Source organism: Natator depressus, chromosome 3 (genome assembly GCF_965152275.1).
Source record: "Natator depressus isolate rNatDep1 chromosome 3, rNatDep2.hap1, whole genome shotgun sequence".
NCBI lineage: Eukaryota > Metazoa > Chordata > Testudines > Cheloniidae > Natator > Natator depressus.
This window is the reverse complement of record NC_134236.1, coordinates 147934902-147948169: the sequence shown is the minus strand read 5'-3', so window position 1 is coordinate 147948169 and position 13268 is coordinate 147934902. Positions and strand designations below refer to the sequence as shown.

Genomic DNA, 13268 nt, shown 5'->3' with positions numbered 1-13268 from the left:
CAGAAGAAAGGATGGCATGGCATGATATTGCCACTCTTACTTCTGTGCTGCTGCCTGCAGAGCTGGCTCCTAGTCAGCAGCCGACACTCTCCGGCCTCCCACCTCTGAAGGCAGCAACACAGAAGTAAGGGTGGCATGGTATAGTATTACAACCCTTACTTCTGAGCTGCTGCTGGCTGGGCACTGCCTTCAGAGCTGGGTGCCCAGCCAACAGTTGCCACTTGCTGGCCATCAAGCTCTGAAGGCAGTTCAGAAGTAAGGATAGCAATACCGCAACTCCCCTAAAATAACCTTATGACACCCTCTTTTGGGCAGGACACCCAATTTGAGAATCGCTGGTCTCCCTTGTGAAATCTGTATAGTACTGGGTAAAAGCACACAAAAGATCAGATTTCACGGTCCATGACATGTTTTTCATGGCCATGAATTTGGTAGGGCCCTACCCATAGTGGGGCTTGGGCTCTCATGCCCCCATCCCCCATTATTTTTTAGTAGAAGTCACAGACAGGTCATTGGCTTACATACATTTTTGTTTATTGCCCGTGACCTGTCCGAGATTTTTACTAAAAGTAACAGTGACAAAATCTTAACCTTATCTATTGTACACCTTATAAATATAGATGGTTCCTACCCTGCCCCTACTCCCCACCACACCAACTGGGGTGGGTCTGCTCTCCTTGCTACCACTTTCTCTTAAAAAACAAACAAACAAACAAACCTACCCACTTTCATAACTCCATTCAATTAGGAATCCTTAAACTATATATTATTTATGTGACAAATTGCAAACATTAAATCCAAACATATTAACATTTAGTATTAGAAAGAGGATTGAATGTATTGTACAGTGGAAGTGCAGTAAATGCTTTATAGAAGGTCAGGAGGAGAAAATAGCTCTTACTCATAGGAAATAGTCCTTCAGTTAGGGGCTGTCATTTTAAAAGGATAAAAATATTTTCACATTGTGACTCATACTGCATAATGTAAACATTGTGTTATGTCATGTTATGTTTTGTGGACAAATACGTAATCTGAGGTTTACAGAGTTACAAATGACAATCAATTGTTTATGGAAGCAGAGGAAAGGGGAAAGGTGAGATTAATTTAAAACCGATTAACTTCTTGATTCCAGAAGCTTCGGACAAACACACTGCCAACAACAGATGTGACTTCAAAAAACACCTGAACCCGCTATGTTGAAATATAATATAGTGAAAGAAAGAAAAATCAATACTGAATTAATGTTTCTAAATAGATTTCTTAGGTTTTATCTCTGAGATTTGTCCTCTGAACAAAAATCTTAGAGGTCCCATACTGTCAACTTTTATAGACAATAAAATGATCTCTAATAAAACTAACATAGCCTCTTCTAGCCTCACATATAATAAATCAATGATTTCCACCTTTCCACATTATCAGCATCTGCAGCAGAACAGTCCAGGTACGCTACTATCAGCTTCTCCAAGTAGGTGTCAATCTTCTCCTCTGTCATTGTGAGTGTAGTGAAAACATCCTGGATCACCTCACTTAATAAAATGGCCTCATAGTTCCCTTCGAAATGCAACTGCAGTAAGGATTCACTTCCTGCAATTAAAAAAAAAATAAAAATCAGAGTGCGATGACAACAAGATGTAAAACAACAGATGTGTAAAGGCATATAAGACCAATTCAAACCAAAATGTTAAACATTCCCCATTCATCTTGGAGAAAAAGAATCTCTATTCACCTGACATTAAATGCAAATACACCTTCTTCAAACAGCACAGCATCAGCAGGCTGCGATCTTAATGTTCAAGCTGAATTTTACAAATCACTGCTACCTTTTCCCAATGAAAATATGAATTGCTCCCTGGAGTTCAAGCATAAACAATCATATTTTTCAACACCACGAAGGAAACCTCAAGTTTCAGGGAAAAGACCTGAAAATATTTTACATCTACAGGACGTACACATTAAAACTAAATAGAAAGATTTTAATGGTCTTAAGTGAGAACAGCACTTGTAGTCCAAAAATGTCTTAAATGCTATAGGTAACTCTAAGACACTAGCTCTGTATCACATGCTAGAAGACCTTTTCAGAGATCATGAGACAATTTTATGACAAGGAAAGAGAAAGGATTAGTTCAACACACTCTTATAAAAGGAGTTCAAAAGAATAAATTTCCATTTAACATAGCATATGTCATACATTCCTTCCTGTAGCTGCCAAAGATATTCACAAGGAATGAGCAAGATAGTTTCCTTATCTATATAAGAGTTTATTTACCATTTACCATCAAGAAGTTTGCACACAGAATGGAATTTTCAGAAATGCTCAGGCTAGGCCTAAATCTATTCCTAGTGAAGCACTGCAAAAAACTATCATCCTACAGTGCTGAAAAGTTCACACACATTTAGGAAAGCTTCTCAAACAGCATGCGTCTATTTCCTTTATGATGGACAACAAACAGCATGCCTGTTTTTCTGCAGGTCAGTACATTCAATCCTCAAGAAGCACTGGACCTCCGTAAGTACTTAGTCTTGACCCAAGACTTGTGAATTTGACCCATGCTCTTCCTGGCTGATGAAAGGGTCATGAGCAACTGTTGCCACTCACCAGAACAGCCTATCCCTTGTTCAGGGAAGGAATGTGATAGTGTGACCAACAATAAAGAAACCCACCCTGGATACATTCACGTTAACATAAGCTACTATTGTGAGCGCATCAAACCTCTCCTTCATTCTATAAACTGACTTATTAAAGAATATCAAATCAAGTTCAAGATTTTGGACCTTATCTTCAAGGTGGTCAATGGACTGGACCCAGCATATCCATAAGATCACATAAAGCTCCAGGTGAAGAACATGGTTGACAACTCCACTCCTGAAACACAACAAGACTCTCTACTGTAAGGGTGAAGCACAAATGGGAAACAGACAGAGCTTTCTCAATGGATAGTTTGAAGCTAAGAAATGAACTCCCACAGGAACAAAGAACCATCACAAACCTTCCCACCTTCTGTTCCATGTACAAGGTGCACTCCAATGTTGTCGTCTCTACAAAACACACACAGCAGCATTACTCTGCACACACAAGTCTCTCACCGGGGAGAAGATAATAGAGAAATCGCATGACAGATGTTGGTCACATCACTGAATAAAAAACTGGAAGGTGCTTGGATATTACTGTGATGGAATTGGTATAAGAGTAGTCTTTGAGTAAAACAGACAAGGGCCATCTGGACCTGTGCCATTCTCTTTCAAAATCCACCACTTGCTTAGTCAAAGCTCAGAAGTCTCTCTCCCCACTGACACTTAAGTATTTCAATAGGTGGAGGCCTGGCTTGAGAGGGCAAATGCTTACTTGTGCTTGACATACAGAAGAGTTAAAGAAGTATGGGCTGGGTGAATGGACTATAAGGTGGATAGAAAGCTGGCTAGATTGTCTGGCTCAACGGGTAGTGATCAATGGCTCCATGTCTAGTTGGCAACCGGTACCAAGTGGAGTGCCCTAAGGGTCGGTCCTGGGGCCGGTTTTGTTCAATATCTTCATTAATGATCTGGAGGATGATGTGGATTGCACCCTCAGCAAGTTTGCAGATGACACTAAACTGGGAGGAGAGGTAGATACATTGGAGGGCATGGATAGGATACAGAGGGACCTAGACAAATTGGAGGATTGGCCCAAAAGAAATCTGATGAGGTTCAACAAGGACAAGCGCAGAGTCCTGCACTTAGGACGGAAGAATCCAATGCACCGCTAGAGACTAGGGACCAAATGGCTCGGCAGTAGTTCTGCAGAAAAGGACCCAGGGGTTACAGTGGACGAGAAGCTGGATATGAGTCAACAGTGTGCCCTTGTTGCCAAGAAGGCCAATGGCATTTTGGGATGTATAAGTAGGGGCATTGCCAGCAGATCGAGGGACGTGATCGTTCCCCTCTATTGGACATTGGTGAGGCCTCATCTGGAGTACTGTGTCCAGTTTTGGGCCCCACACTACAAGAAGGATGTGGAAAAATTGGAAAGAGACCAGCGAAGGGCAACAAAAATGATTAGGGGACTGGAACACATGAGTTATGAGGAGAGGTTGAGGGAACTGGGGATGTTTAGTCTATGGAAGAGAAGAATGAGGGGGGATTTGATAGCTGCTTTCAACTACCTGAGAGGTGGTTCCAGAGAGGATGGATCTAGACTGTTCTCAGTGGTAGCAGATGACAGAACAAGGTCTCAAGTTGCAGTGGGGGAGATTTAGGCTGGATATTAGGAAAAACTTTTTCACTAGGAGGGTGGTGAAACACTGGAATGCGTTACCTAGGGAGGTGGTAGAATCTCCTTCCTTAGAAGTTTTTAAGGTCAGGCTTGACAAAGCCCAGGCTGGGATGATTTAATTGGGGATCGGTCCTGCTTTGAGCAGGGGGTTGGACTAGATGACCTCCCTTCCAACCCTGATAGTCTATGATTCTAAGAGTCTCCTCACAAAGAATGAAAGATTGCATTTAAAAAGCCACTAAGAGCGTGTTAGAAGAAAAATGGGCCACTTAACAGCTTCATCAGACCCTCCCAAGGAAAGTACCTTTCATTGTTATTAGTTACATGACTGATAAAAATATGGAATAACTAGCATGTACCAATGTTTTGCTCTCCTTCCCTGCAATAAAAAGTCAGCCCTGGTTGGCACAAGCCAAATTATACCATTTTGGGCCTCTCCAGCGCATCATCAAGGATCTACAACCTATCCTGAAGGACGATCCCTTACTCTCACAGACCTTGGGAGACAGGCCAGTCCTCACTTACAGACAGCCCTCGCAACCTGAAGCAAATACTCACCAGCAACTACACACCACACAACAAAAACACTAACCCAGAAACCAAACCCTGCAACAAATCCCAGTGCCAACTCTGTCTGCATATCTATTCAAGGGACACCATCATAGGGCCTAATCACAACAGCCACACTATCAGGGGCTCGTTCACCTGTACATCTACCAATGTGATATATGCCATCATGTGCCAGCAATGCCCCTCTGCCATGTACATTGGCCAAACCGGACAGTCTCTACGCAAAAGAACGGACACAAATCTGACATCAGGAATTACAACATTCAAAAATCAGTTGGAGAACACTTCAACCTCCCTGGTCACTCAATAACAGACTTAAAAGTAGCAATTCTTCAATAAAAAAAACTTCAAAAACAGACTCCAACGTGAAACTGCAGAACTGGAATTAATTTGCAAACTGGACACCATCAAATTAGGCCTGAATAAACACTGGGAATGGATGAGTCATTACAAAACCTAATTTTACCATACTAATTTCCCCCTACTGTTACTCACACCTTCTTGTCAACTGTTTGAAATGGGCCACCCTCATTACCACTACAAAAGTGATTTTTCTTCCCTTGGTATTCTATTGTTAACTGAATTGTCTCCTTAGTCTGACCCCCCACCTGGTAAGGAAACTCCCATCTTTTCATGTACTATGTATAAATATACCTGCTACTGTATTTTCCACTCCATGCACCTGATGAAGTGGGTTCTAGCCCACAAAAGCTTATGCCCACTAAATTTGTTAATCTCCAAGGCAGGGGTGGCCATCCTGTGGCTCTTCAGAAGTTAATATGAGGCTCCTTGCATAGGCACTGACTCCGACGCCGAAGCTACAGATGCTAACTTTCCAATGTGCTGTGGGATGCTCACTGCTCAACCCCCTGCTCTGCCCCATGTCCTGCCACCACTCTACCCCTTCCCCCAAGCATGCTATGCCCTCACTCCCCCGCCCCCCCCCCCACAGAGCCTCTCACACACTGCAAAACAGCTGATTGCAGTGGGAGAGAAGCATGGGGAAGAAGAGGGAGACGCTGATTGGTGGGCAGGAGGTGCTGGGAGCTGGAAAGGGTTAGCTGATGGGGGGCTGCTGACATATTACTGTGGCTCTTCGGTTATGTTCATTGGTAAATTCTGGCTCCTTCTCAGGCTCAGGCTGGCCATCCCTGGTCTAAGGTGTCACAAAGACTCCTCATTGTTATGGCAAAAAAGGTGTGTTCTAACTCAAGCTACCATACTTGGGTTAAAATAGAAGTGAAGACACTGCAACTCAACTTTTAACTCCAGTTAGCAGTTCGAGTTCAACCTCAAACTCCTTCTAGGGGACATCTATACTGCAAAGTAAAGGTGCGATTGTGGCAGAAACAGACATACCTATGCTAGCTCTAGTCTACTACCGCGTATAACAACAGTAGCACAGCCATACCAGTACAGGCTTCAACCCGGGCTAGCAACCAGAGTACAAGCCCTCCAAGGGTCCCTGGGAACATACTCCGGTTGCTAAGCTGTGCCGCCATCCACGTCTACGCCGCTATTAGTACCCATACTAGCTAAATTAAGGCTAAGACAAGTATGTCGGCCCCGGCTACAATCATACTTTCACTTTGCCGTGCAGACGCAGCCCTATAGACTTAACTACAGCTGTTAACCAACGCTGCTGTGTCTTCACAGCCACTGGACGCCGAGCGGAGAACGCGCCTTGCTCGGCAGGAGACAGGCCCTGTGAAGCGATGCTACCTGGCCCTTCTGTTCGAGGGCAACAAGGTGCCATTCCCCCCCAGCAGCAGAGCCGGTAACGCCCTGCTCAGGTGTATCTTGCGTTGTGACAAGTAATAACCCTGCGCTCTCCTGCGCGGTGCGCTAAGGCGGGGGCCCGGTGAGCGGTGCGGTGACCCTGCCGCGCTTGGGGTTGGGTTCGCTCCGCAGAGCGGGGCAATTATCAGCATCCCCAGCAGGCGGCACCACCTGCACATCCCTCGGGTCCGGCTTCGCCGCAGCCTCGGGGACCCAGTCCCGGCCTCTCACCTGCCGCGGCCAGCTCGCTCTGCTTCCCCCGCCGGGACTCCGCGGCGCTGGGGAAGCCCCTCAGGAGCGCCCGCTCTAGCGCCCACATCCTCCACGCCTCCTGCCGCCACCTCACGCTCACTCTTCGGCCCCCCACCGGCCAGGCTGAGGCGCTGTTCCCTCACTGACCGCAACCGCCGCGCTCCCAACCCATGTGCCGCAACCGGCCTCAGGGAGTCGCCATGACAGCTTCGCGAAACACGTTGGGCGGAGACCGTTGGCGCACGCGCGGTGGAACTAACTGCCTCTGGCTCGCGCGCTGAGCGGGGCCGACGGACTGCGCGTGCGCGCCCTATTGCTGAGCGGTTGAGCGCGTGGCGGTGTGAGATGAAGGGCGGCGCACCGTCTCCCTTCTGCTCCTCCCCCCGTGCGGGAAAGTAGCGCATGCGCACCTTGTGTAGAATGCCGTGGGTATCCCTCTGCCTGCGAGCGGAGATCGGGCCGCCTAATAGAGAGGCGCCCGAAGCCTGATTTCCCCCCGCCCCCACCGCACAGAAATGCCGAGCCCTTCACACCCCCGCCCAGCCCCGCCTCCTTCGTGCGGCCGGGCCAAGCCGCTCAAGCTGCTGTTTAAACGTCGCTCATGAGGGGAGGCGGGGTCAGGGGGCGCCCCGGAGCAGCTGGGGTTGGCGCCGGCCTTATTGAATTTGTGGGACTGGCGCGCGCTAACCCCGACGCCGTCTCCGGGTGTAGCGGGGCTCGAGATGTCTCTCGCTCGGACTCTCCGCAGGAGCTGCGGCCATGGGGGCTGCCCAAAAACTAAGTACCATTTGGGGGCTGTTTACCAGAATCGCCCATCCCTTGTGACACCGTGTGCGACACAAACAGCAAAACCAACGATGGGAGCCCCCGCCGCCCCGCCGTACTTGATGGGCAGCGCCGTGCGCGGCCCCAATCGGGATGGATCTGGGGAGGTGTTTTCTGCCGCAGCGCCCCCCCCCCCCGCGCTCCAAAACACCTGGTCCACGGCTGACGGGAGGGTGTGTTTGTGCTGGCACCCCGAGCAGGCTGAAACGGGAACTACTAGGGGCTGTAGTGCTGGGCTAGTGACTAATGTTCCCTCTGCCTTGCCCCTTGTGCGTGCGATGGGTGTAAAACAACAGTCGTGCGATTTGTCATCGTTTCTCATGGCCACCCTGAGCTGGTGCTTTTCTAGTTTTATTTGGAAGGGCCCCGTCTCCAAGGTGGCCCTTGCTATCAGCGGAGGATGGGACTGAGAGCACAGCACGACCTACGCTCAGAGCAACAGTGGAGATGCTACGGCTGCTGACCATCTTCTGGCATTGGGCTCCCTGGAGAGAAACTCTGCAGCAAGTCTTGTGGGGCCTCAGATTGACGAGCAGGGGGGTGAATGGTGGGTGTTCTAGTCTTACACTGCATACCCCACTCCCTTTCTAATACTTTTATTTAATTTTGGTAAGGAGGGAGAGGAGTCTTTATTATTTCAGCAGTGTCAGGGGTTTAGTAGGTAGGAGTTGTCTGGTTAGATCGCAGTGGTTCACAAACTGTGGGCCCAGACCCCAAAGTGGGTTGCAACCAACCGCCTTTGAATGGGGTTGCCAGGACTGGCTTAGATTTGCTGGGACCCAGGGCTGAAGCCCAAGCCCTACTGCCCAGGACCGAAGCCAAAGCTGGAGGGCTTCTTCAGCCCTGGGCATTGTGGCTCAGGTTGGGGGCCCCTGCCTGGGGCTGAAGCCCTTGAGCTTCAGCTTTGGCACCCCTGCCCAGAGCAGTGAGGCTCAGGCTTTGGCCCCCCCCCCAGGGCAGTGGGACTTGGGCAGGGTCAGGCTTTGGTCCCCCATCCTGGTGTCGTGAAGTAATTTTTGTTGTCAGAAGAGGGTCGCGTTGCAATGAAGTTTGAGAACCCCTGGGTTAGGGGAATGGAGTCACTAGGCCATGTCTCTGCTATGGGAACTACAGCAGCACAGCAATGGAAAGGATTGGTCCGTCACTGTAGGAACTCCACCTCCCCAGCAGCAGTAGGTAGGTCAACAGAAGCATTCTTTCCTCATCCTGGCTGTGTCTACACTGGGGATTAGGTTGGCATAGATACAATATTCAGGGGTGTGTGGATTTTTCGGACCCTTGAGCACAGTAGATATGTCTACACTAAAGTGGATCCACTACAGCCTTGTGCCATGCTTCTGTAGTATTATAGTGTAGAGTCTTCCTACATGCACAGACGTGTTTTTTCCCTTGATGTAGTTAATTGATCTTTTCAAGGATACGTGTACACTACAGCCAGTGCTGGGTTTACAATGGCACCATGGCGCCGGGCCCACACTCTAAAGGGGCCCTGGCCTGGCTCGCTCTTCTCTGCCCACCGCTTTCTCCTGTGGTGGCAACAGGCAGAAGCTTGGTCCTGCGGGTTCCTGCTGCAGGGCAGGCTCCGCTGGCAGCCAAGCTCCTTCCCTGCCTCTTCCCCCAAGTGTGCCATGTTCCCACCCCTCCCCTGCCACCTAAAAGCTGTTTGCTGGCATGAGGGAGGAGGAGAAGCAGGGCTGCAGTGTGCTTGCGCTCGGGGAAGGAGGTGGGGAAGGGGATTGAATTGGGGCATACCTCCTTCAGCCACCTGCCATGAGTGGCTCAGGGCTGGGAGCACCCCCATGACCCCAGCCCACACCCCCAGCCCTCTGACCTGACTCCTGCACCCCTCTCATACACCCTCAGCTCCCCCATACCCCATGCCTTGACTCCTGTACCTGCCCCCACATCCTCACCCTGAGCACCAAACAGGAGCTCCTGCACACACACACACACCCACATTCCCACCTGCACCCCTCACACCAAACAGGAGCTACCCCAGGTAAGCGCTCCATATCCCAACCTCCTACCCCAACCCTGAGCCCCCTCCCTCACCCTAACTCCTGGCCAGACCTTCCACCCCCAGCCTGCTCCTGCACCCTAACTCCCTCCCAGACCCTGCACCCCCACCCTCAGCTCAGTGCAGAGAGAGACAAAGAGAATGGGCTAGAACTAGGGAGAAGGTAGGTACCTGATCTATGTGGGCAGGGGCGGGGGGGATCCAGTTTACCCCTGGCCCCTCCCTTGCTCTAGGGACCAACCCTAGCTCCTGCCCTGCTATGGTTTTGCCCCCGGGCCTTGCCTTGCTCCAGTCAGCAGGGACTAATCTGCCCCCCATGCCCTACTGTGCTCATCTTGACCCTGGCCCCTGCCTCGCTCCAGTTGGGGACCAATCCTCTCCCACACACCATGCCTTGCTGTCAGGGTGGATACAAATCAATATTTAAAAAAAAATAAAAAAATTGGATTTTTTAATTTAAATTGGATTTTTGAGGGAAAAGCCTATCTAAAGATAGATACATTATATCTCATCATGGAATAGGGATTATAAATTCTAATTCTATAGTATGAGACAATATATTCATGTAATGTTTAGGAAAAGTTTTGTAAATGAGTTCCAATAGTTCATGGATTAGGGACCCAATCTGTTGGGGTTCCAGGGGCTCTGTGTAGATTATTTAGGTTAATCTTTCTGTCTACCCAATGGGACTCAGTGCTCAGTCTAGAAGATACCATCAGAGATGCTTAGTTTTGCAGTTCTTAAACTGTGGATTTGTGTCTCCAGAGGTAACATGCTTGTTAACAGCAAAAGTGTTTTTAAATAAATAATATAGAGAGGTGAAAAATAACAGACCTCAACTCTATTGTCCCTCTGCAAATTTGAGTACATGGAGTCAATCCCTTACCTCTCTCTAGAAGTGCAAAGTTTCAAAAAGTTCAATGAATAGAAGATTGTTGGGGGCAGAATAGATCTGGACAAGGAGAAGAAGTCTGGAGATAAATGTGAGAAGTGAGGGACACATGCTTTTTTGTTAAAATATTATATGTTTGCTGTTGAAGAAAAAAATCCAGAATACTTCACATTGTTGTTTTAGTTAAATAAAGTAATTTAAATGTCTGTCTGGTGGTGATCTCCTCCTAATACAGCCTGGCAAGAAAATCCTCCAAATATTAATGATTAGCCTGTTGAACTGGAGATATTTATGAAGTCATTGGGAGGTGAACTGTCTGCTTCAGTTATCTTTGGTAAATGAAATGACCAAACAATCATTCATTTTCTGATAGCTGTAAAACTAATCTGAAAAGTTTTCAAAATAAATCACTGTTTAAAAATGTATAGTATGTACCTTCTAAAAATGAAACCTACATCTGTCTCTGAGTTGTGAAGAATATGTATTAACGTTATAATAACCAACAAGAACGCACTTTTATGTAGAAATCTATGATTAAATCGAGTCTTCCTGACTAGTGATTTAAATCAAATCCACCCTGCCCGCTGTGCTCTTGCCCCTGGCCCCTTCATTCCCCAGGGGGGCCCACAAATATGTTTGGCGCCGGGCCCACAAAAAGTTAATCTGGCCCTGACTACAGGAGTACAGCTGCAGAGCCATAGCTGTGCCACTTTAGCATAACCATGGCGCTGTAATGTAGACACTTATGACAGCAGTGGAACAGGATTTTCCATCACTGTAGTAAATCCACCCCCTGAGAAGCAGTAGCCAGCTTGATGGAATACTTCTTCCATTGACCTAGCTGCATCTACAGTGGGCACTAGGTTGACCTAACTATGTCACACAGCATTAAATTTTTCACAGCCCTGAGCCATGTGGTGAGGGTGATCTAAGTTTTGAATGTAGACTAGGCCTTTATCATTGGAAAACCCAGGAGTGCAGAGAGCCATGCAAGTGTAGAAAGGGTTAGGGGCAGGAGGAGTTCCCATCAAAAGTTAAGACTCCTCCTAGAGTTCCATCTACTGGTGTATATGTATGCAGAGGTATATGTTTGACCATAGTGATGGAAAGCGTAGGCCATAGATTGGCTCTCTATGTTATGGATGTGTTTTTCTCATACTTAGTAGCTGGCAGACTTTATGTAACTGTAACATCATTCTCTAAGATAGCGTTACACCGCCTGGGAATCATTTTTCTCACTCTTCTAGGACTATGCTATTTCTACCCACTGGTGGTTACATTTAAACAGCTCAATCTGGGAAACACTGGGGTGGATTTTCCACTGACTTGTGCCTTGTGTAGGCATTTAAATCTATACAAAATGGATGTAAAATGCTGCTAAATCAGAATATTATTATTTTACATCCACTTTGCACAGGTGCATGGAAGTGGGAAAATTTGTACCTGATCCTTGGACTATGTCTTAATTGACTCTTGATGCTTCTGAAAGAAGCTCTATCTCCTGTTTGAGTCAGGGAACTTTACAGTTTTTTCCCACTTCAACTAAATGTGTAAAATAGATATGGAAAGATTTCTTCTCCATTATGTCCAGATCACTGAATGAAGCAGCACAATGGAAAATGCCTGAGGTGACACACTACCCTGGAACTGTTGATCATTTGAGATGAGGGGACAGCATTTGGGCTGGATAAATTGAAGCTGATGCTGTGGCTTGAATCTCTCCATATGGGCTGTAACAGCCCTCTTCACAGCTATATGACTTGTGAAATTTATTAACATTTATTTCCTGCCATACTATCAGGTTAGAAAGACAGTACCAGGAATTCTATTTCTACTCCTCTTGCTTTTCTTCATAATGTTAGGGTACACATCTCCTTCATTCAAAAGGAAGATCAGACTCCTTTCTCAACACTCTTACAGCACTACCATCTCCTAGCTCTCCATTTAGAAATCTATACTGCTCTCAGAAGGACTGTTTGGTCTTCAATACCCTTCCAATTACTCTTCCTCATGGTAGATGTTGGATTTTAGGAACTTAGTTCTGAAATAATCGTTGGAACTTTTTCAGTTTTTCTGATGTTGCTTCTTTATTGGAATCATGTCCACACATACTATGTAACTAGGACAGGAACATAATGAAGCCCTTTCCTATTTCTTATATCAGTGTAATAAACTCTTCATTTTCAAAGAGGTTTATGCCACTTGCTATGGAATTGCTTTTCCAGTTTTCTGAACTGAGATCACGAGCTCATTTTACATAGACCACTGAACAGCCATCAACTGACTACAAGTTCCAGGTACAATAGTTTGTATTTGAATCTACAGATAAAAAGTTCCAGAACTATTTACTAAAACCAAATAATCCAATTCCCATCTCTTGTATTTGTAACCTAGGATACTGATCACTGTTTTAAAATTTACCAGGAATCAGTAAAACTATCTGGAATCACCATGAAATTACTTTGCTTTTTGTATCCATAGAACATGAGCATATCTTCCTTGTCAATCCTGAAGACTCACATATTGATAAGTGCATTCATGTATCATGCATGTTTTGAGTGACACTTCAAATAGAATCAGATGGTCAAAATGAGTCATTTAGTCACTCACTTAATTGTCTATGTTATGCCATGTCACAGTTTTACCCTAACATTTCAGTTGACTTAAATATTCATAAAAATTAG

General features: G+C 46.7%; 1 protein-coding gene across 4 annotated transcripts in view; it reads right to left on the bottom strand.

Moving 5' to 3' along the window:
- The window catches only part of TTC27 (tetratricopeptide repeat domain 27), a 198384-nt gene extending 191306 nt beyond the window's left edge, over positions 1–7078 (bottom strand). For all 4 annotated transcript variants that reach the window (XM_074949014.1, XM_074949017.1, XM_074949015.1 and 1 more), the window contains exons 1-2: positions 6830–7078; positions 1404–1584 (exon numbers count right to left, since the gene is read on the bottom strand). In XM_074949014.1, coding sequence (XP_074805115.1) covers positions 1404–1584; positions 6830–6917 — 269 coding nt within the window. In that variant the 5' untranslated portion in view covers positions 6918–7078. The remainder of the gene's footprint in view (positions 1–1403; positions 1585–6829) is intronic.
- Between the last annotated feature and the right edge of the window lie 6190 nt (positions 7079–13268).